Source organism: Lepidochelys kempii, chromosome 13 (genome assembly GCF_965140285.1).
Source record: "Lepidochelys kempii isolate rLepKem1 chromosome 13, rLepKem1.hap1, whole genome shotgun sequence".
NCBI classification, from domain to species: Eukaryota; Metazoa; Chordata; order Testudines; family Cheloniidae; genus Lepidochelys; species Lepidochelys kempii.
Window position 1 is genome coordinate 34,878,240 of NC_136392.1, and position 6,357 is coordinate 34,884,596.

General features: G+C 52.2%; 1 protein-coding gene across 1 annotated transcript; it reads right to left on the reverse strand.

The window, feature by feature from the left end:
* Positions 1-2,255: 2,255 nt before the first annotated feature.
* Positions 2,256-3,241, reverse strand: LOC140897099 (ribonuclease). Its single transcript, XM_073309405.2, has one exon. The coding sequence runs from the start codon at positions 3,239-3,241 to the stop codon at positions 2,798-2,800; it is 444 nt and encodes a 147-aa protein (XP_073165506.1). The 3' UTR covers positions 2,256-2,797.
* Between the last annotated feature and the right edge of the window lie 3,116 nt (positions 3,242-6,357).

The window sequence follows — 6,357 nt, forward strand, 5'->3', positions numbered from 1 at the left end:
AGACTTGATAAAAATCCTCACCAATTTGCATAGGTGAACACAGACCCAAACCCTTGGATCTTAAGAACAATGAAAAAGCAATCAGGTTCTTAAAAGAAGAATTTTAATGGAAGAAAAAGTAAAAGAATCACCTCTGTAAAATCAGGATGGTAAATACCTTACAGGGTAATCAGATTCAAAACATAGAGAATCCCTCTAGGCAAAACCTTAAGTTCCAAAAAGACACAAAAACAGGAATCTACATTCCATTCAGCACAGCTTATTTTATCAGCCATTTAAACAAAACACTCTAACGCATACCTAGCTAGATTACTTACTAAGTTCTAAGACTCCATTCCTGTTCTGTCCCCGGCAAAAGCATCACACAGACCTTTGTTTCTCCCCCCTCCAGCTTTGAAAGTATCTTGTCTCCTCATTGGTCATTTTGGTCACGTGCCAGCGAGGTTATCTTAGCTTCTTAACCCTTTACAGGTGAGACAATTTTTCCTCTGGCCAGGAGGGATTTTAAAGGTATTTAAAAGATCTTAAAGGGGGTGAGGGCTCCAGCTAGGAGTGTAGGCTCTGGGGTGAGGGATTTCGGGTACAGGAGGGGGCTCCAGATGGGGGGTGGGACCAAGGTATTCGGAGTGCGGGAGGGGGCTGTGGGTTGAGGCAGAGGGTTGGGATGAAGGAGGGGGTATAGGCTCTGGGCTGGGGCTGTGGTCTCTGGGGTGGGGCCTGATATAAGGGGTTTAGGGTGTGGGATAGGCTCTGGGCTGGGGCAGAGGGTTGAGGTGATGGGGGGCATGAGGGCTCCGGCTGGGGTTGCAGGCTCTGTAGTGGGCCCAGGGTTGGGAGTTGGGGTGCAGGAGGGGGCTCTGTGTTTGGTGGGGACTCAGGGCTGGGGTTGGGGTTCGGGCATGGGCTTACCTCGGGCAGCTCCCAGTCAGCAGCATAACAGGGCAAAGGTATGCTCCCTGCCTGTCCTAGCTCCGTGCTGCACCCCAGAAATGGCTAGCAGGTCTAGCTCCTAGCTGGGGGTGGGGCAGGAGGCTCTGTGCATTGCTCTCACGTGCAGGCACCACCCCCCCAGCTCCCATAGGCCACGGTTCCTGGCCAATGGGAGCACAGAGCCAGTGCTTGGGGCAGGGACAGCACGGGGAGACCCATGGCCCCTCTGCCTAGGAACCGGACCTGCTAGCCACTTCCAGGGTGCAGCATGGTGCCGGGACAGGTAGGGTCTAGTCTGTCTTAAATCAACAGCACCACCAACCAGACTTTTAACGGCCCAGTCTGCGGTTCTGACCAGAGCCGCCAGGCTACCTTTTCGACCGGGCGTTCCGGTAGCAAAACCGGACACCTGGCAACCCTAGGGTCAGGTGGTGCCAATGTATCTCATACTATTGTGAGGGCGGGCAGAGGTGCTGGTCTGCTGGAAGATGCTAATAGTGCAGGCCGCCAGTTGTCCAAGCTGTAGACAATTGCAACGGTGGCTGTGCTAAAGAGCTCACACTGGCTCTGCCTGTACTGGATGTTGGAAGCCCGGGATCTGATCCCAGTTTGATCCCAACTCCCCCTTTCCTCCACACCCAAATCAGACTGGTTCCAGGGGGCAGGATAGAGCCCAATGCCTGCTGCAACTCAGCACCAAGCACCGTTCCATCGCCATGGAGCCTGTGGCTGCGAGCAGATGAGCCATTCACTGGCAAATCTCAGAGGAAGCCTCTTTATTCCTGGATCCCCCTCCCAGATATGGACCCAGACCCAGCCAGACCCTACCGCTCTGGGTCAACATTGCAGCTGGTGCCCTTCAAACAAAGAGGTCCTGTACCATGTTCCCCAACTGCCACCAAGCCACCCAGCCTGTGGCCACACAGGGACTAGGGACAGGGCCTCTGAAAGGGAAAGGCCCCATATCCAATCCCCACCCCCGTGAGCCAGCCAGTTCTGGAGCCAGATCAGAGCCAGTGCCCCTTAAAGAGGAAAAGCCCCAGATTGCACTCCCCCGCCCCCTGAGCCAGCTGGTCCCCTGACCTAGGGCTGGATCGGAGCCTCTGCACCTTATTCCATTCCCTGATCCCTCTGAGCAATCTAGCTGTATTCCTGGCATGCTGCTAGGGTTAAATAACTCCGGATAACCAGTGATTCTGCACCCAGCCCCCACAAAAACACTCCCCCTTGTTCTGCATTTGCAGGAAAGTATTTTATTGCAAGAAGTAGCGAGAATATGAAACTCAGTGACAGCTTCCCCAGGGCTCACCCTGAGACAACATCCACACAGCATCCAGTGGATCAGGGATGGGAAAGGGCTGTACAGTATAATGGGCACTAGGGGCAGCAGGGAGCAGGGGATGGGGGAGGGGTGGCCACCAAGGGGTTCATGGGAATTTTGGTCTATCCTGGGAGAGTAAAGTAGGGGACCCGAACCAAATCAGTCTGGGATTTCAGAGCTGTTTGGCCTCTTCCACTCCTGGTGGTTCGGGGCAGCCCAGCCCAAGTCCAGGCCAGTTGTGTTTGGATCCTGCCCAGCGACGCGAGCGCTGGGCTCAGACTGAGGGTCTCAGTGCCAGCTGGGGGGGGCTGGGTGCCCGGATTTTCACTTGCGTGGATGGGAAGTGGGCACCCAGCGTGGGAAATCTCCCCACAGGCCCCAATTGCTGTCCTGTGGGATAAAGGGAGATGCTGAATGTCCCTGTGGAGATTCATGGCGGGCGCTACCCAGGTGGGGCAAGGATAGGGCAGGAGAGTCCCCAGCGAAAGAAGAATGCCAATGAGCAAAAGGGGCGTGGGGGCAGCAGGGGGATCCCCTGTTCCCAGCTCATGGCAGGTACGTTGGCTCTAAGTGCACAGGCAGCCCCTGGACACAGGCCACACGGACCCTGGTGACTCCGGTTGCAGCCCTGTATCTACAGTGCCCTGGTCGGGAGCCAGGCAGCACCCGGCATGTGGTGACTCTGAATGATCTGTTGCTGTCATAGAGGTTGCCGCTGACGGGTCTCCCTCTGCTGCCGCAGATGTCTCGGAGCTGGCCGGTGGGGGCGTGGATGAAGGTATTGGTTGGTTTGCATTGGCGGCGGGTCAGGCCCCTGCGCTGCATCAGGAGGTTGCAGTAGAGCCGGTTGCTGGAGGCACTGGTCTTGGGGTTGTTGACGTGTTGTGTCACAAACTGCTGGTAGCTGGCACCTTCACTGAGCTGGGCCAGGCCGGCAGCCAGCAGGATGAGGGGCAGTAGGAGCGTGGGGCGGGGTCCTCTTGGGGCCATGGCCGTGTCTGTCACTGGATCGACCTGCAGTGGGGAGAGGGGGGAGATGGATGGAGACAGCATGGCGGGGGAGGATCTGTCTCCTCCATGGAACCTCCAGGGCCTGAACCCCAAGCCCACCATTATACCCTCGCACCCCACTCTGTCCCCCAAAAACCACCACAACCCATGATCCCATCCCACTCTAGCCCCAGGGCCCCTCACCTCCCACCCAACTCTTGCCCAAATATAAGAGAGTTATTATTTTTATCACATGGCACCTAAATACCCTGCCGAAGATCTGGGCCCCCATTATGTCAGGTGCTGCACAGACCCCAGTTGAAATCAGGGCCTCCCCACTCTATCCCATTATTCCCCACTCCCCTCCCAGAGGGGAGATAGCACTCAGGAGTCCTGACTCCCTGTCCACCTGCTCTAACCACTAGGTCATGCTGCATCACAGAAACAAATCCTGAAGTTGCAGCCCCATGTGACACTGTTCTCTCCTGTCTCCCAGCTGGTGGAATCTCCTGCAATTTACCCAAGTCCTTGTTCCTTTGCTGTTATCAGAGAGATGGATCCCAGCCTCTGCAGAGCTGAACCTCACCCTGATCCTCCTGCACATTTTGGCATGGGTTATATAGAGCCCAGCCAAACATGGAGTGAGAGGGCAAATCCAGTAAACAATTGTGTCAGCAGGACTTCCTGATACCTGGCAATTAAAAGCTTTGACCTGGCAGGAAGGGCATGGGTGGGGAATAAATAGCACATGTCCTGCTAGACACCTGGGCTTCATGGAAACATCTCAGGGTGTGTCTACCCAGCAAGCAAAGGTGTGATTGTAGCATGGGTGGGCAGAGCTGGGCCAGCTTTAATCAATCAAGTTCCAGACCGCCAGAAGCTACTCTGGTTGGTAACCTATGCTGAAGTCCATGCCACTATGTCTCTACTTCCCTTTTAACCTGTGTTAGCTAGATTAAAGCTAGCATAGCAGTGCTGACGTGTGCTACAAATACTCTTCATTTGCTGCAGACAGAGCCTAAGTCCTGACCCATTGGCACCTTCCTAATCCAGCCCAAACCTGGAAACTCACAGCTCTGCCGCTGCCCCTCACTCCCAACCCACAGCCTCTGCTGTCCCAGCCCTGGCCTCTCCCCACCCACACCGAGCTCTGCTAATGCACCTCAATCTCAGCTTGCAGCCCCCTACTCTCTCTCTGCCCTGGGTTCCCCATGAACACATTCATGCCCGTGTCCTTCAATTCTGACCAGCAGCATCACCACTCTCCTTTCCTCAGGCAGCTCTGGACCTTAATGAGGAACTATAATGGTTTCTCTTCATCTGATCAGTGTTATACAGACAAAACTGCACAGGATCGTTTCAGGGGACAAGACGTCACATTTATTATAACACAATTTGATTTATGACCAATAACTAATATCTAATACCTATGTATACACATACACATCCACACACCCCCCAAATGTTCTGCAGCTGCTGTATAGTTACCAGTCCTGTATGTAGCTTGAGTTCGTGGCTTGGGTTCGTAGCTTGTGGCGGCTAACTGGCCAAGAAAGCCGGGCACAAGGAAGGGCTGGGTCTCTGTTGGGCATGCACGGATGCCCTTCCATGTTGGCAGCAGAATGTTACCCTCCAAAGTCTTCCCTCTCACCCATCCTTTTTGTAGGCTTTAGTTTGAATCCAGAGTCTATAGATCGTGCTGTGTCACGCTGCCTCTGGGTTTGGTGTGATTGATCACCCGTCAATTGCAGACATGATTTTCAGCCTGGGACCTGGCTTTGATGTTTCTTCAGTTGTACTTTTGTTCTTTTCTTGTTAGGGTGGACTCTCCTTGCTTTGTCAGGGCTGTTGTCTGCATCTTCAGCCATTGGTGTTTACACTTTTATTTCATCAGGACAGGCTGGGGCTGGAGGTTGATTCCATCATCCATACATACCTCATTCACACATCTAAACTAAACTAATAAGATTACAGCAGGGTTTTGCAAAAATGAAGTGAGCATTTTAAAATGGAGTTTGGGACAAGTTAAAATGGAGTTTGGGTTACAACATGGACAAGTGTAAGGAATGGCAAACAGTGAACAAAGTTACAATTTCAGAGTAGCAGCCATGTTAGTCTGTATTCACAAAAAGAAAAGGAGGACTTGTGGCACCTTAGAGACTAACAAATTTATTTGTTATTTATATATTTATTGCGTTACAATGTTGAAGCAGTGCAAGTTTCAGTGATTTAAGCAGCAATTGGATTGAAAGTGAAACTCAATTAACCAGTTATTGGGGTAACTGGTTTTATGAATGAATGTTGTTTCATTCATAAAACTTTGCTTATGAAGTTATATTAATAAAGTGAACAATTAAAACCAATTTCATTCATCCGTTCTACATCAGCAGGCCATCATGTCTCCAAAAGCACAGCGGAAAGAGAGTGGGAGGCAGAGCTCTGCATCCAAGCACACTGAGGTCTGAGATTTTCTCAGGCACATAAGGAATTTGGAGGCCATGAGAACTAGCTGGAAACTGGACATCTAAATCCCTTGGGTGATTTGAAGATGGCAGTTACAGCACACGTATCCCTGGGGCTATCGTGCTGTCAGAACAGGAAGAGAGGAGATCAAACTCAGTCTTAAGGGCCGGGTGTGACAGCACACCTCACACATCCACGTACGGTGGCCACTCACGCATTCCCAGAATCCCAGAAACGATGGTACTTCTGGGAACGGGGTGACCCCACTCCCACCGGCGTGACCTAGTAGACATGGTACGTATGAGGTCATGCCATACGGAGGATGCAATTTCAAAGAGCATGCTACTCCATCCCCATGAGTGCCAGGTCACGCTGGCTGTGGCAGAACTGCGCATTCTTCCAAAAGGCGTCCCTTGTCCAACACCAGAAAAAAGCACATCCCATTGTATCTGGGGACAAACCACCTAAAAAGAGGCGTCTGGTTCAAAACCAGACACATGGCCAACCTGCAGCTAAGTGATTCTTTCCCTTCAGGATAAGAATGATTCTCTGAAGGAAGAAGAACCCCCTATTGGATGCCATTGGGTGTCTGCCCTATTTGTGAGGGGAAGAAATGTGTGCTTGGAATTTTAATAATGAAAGGAGAGAGAGAG

What these genes read in the sequence shown, in the direction of transcription:
- LOC140897099 (XM_073309405.2), bottom strand. Translation starts at nt 3,241, where the DNA reads ATGGCCCCAAGAGGACCCCGCCCCACGCTCCTACTGCCCCTCATCCTG.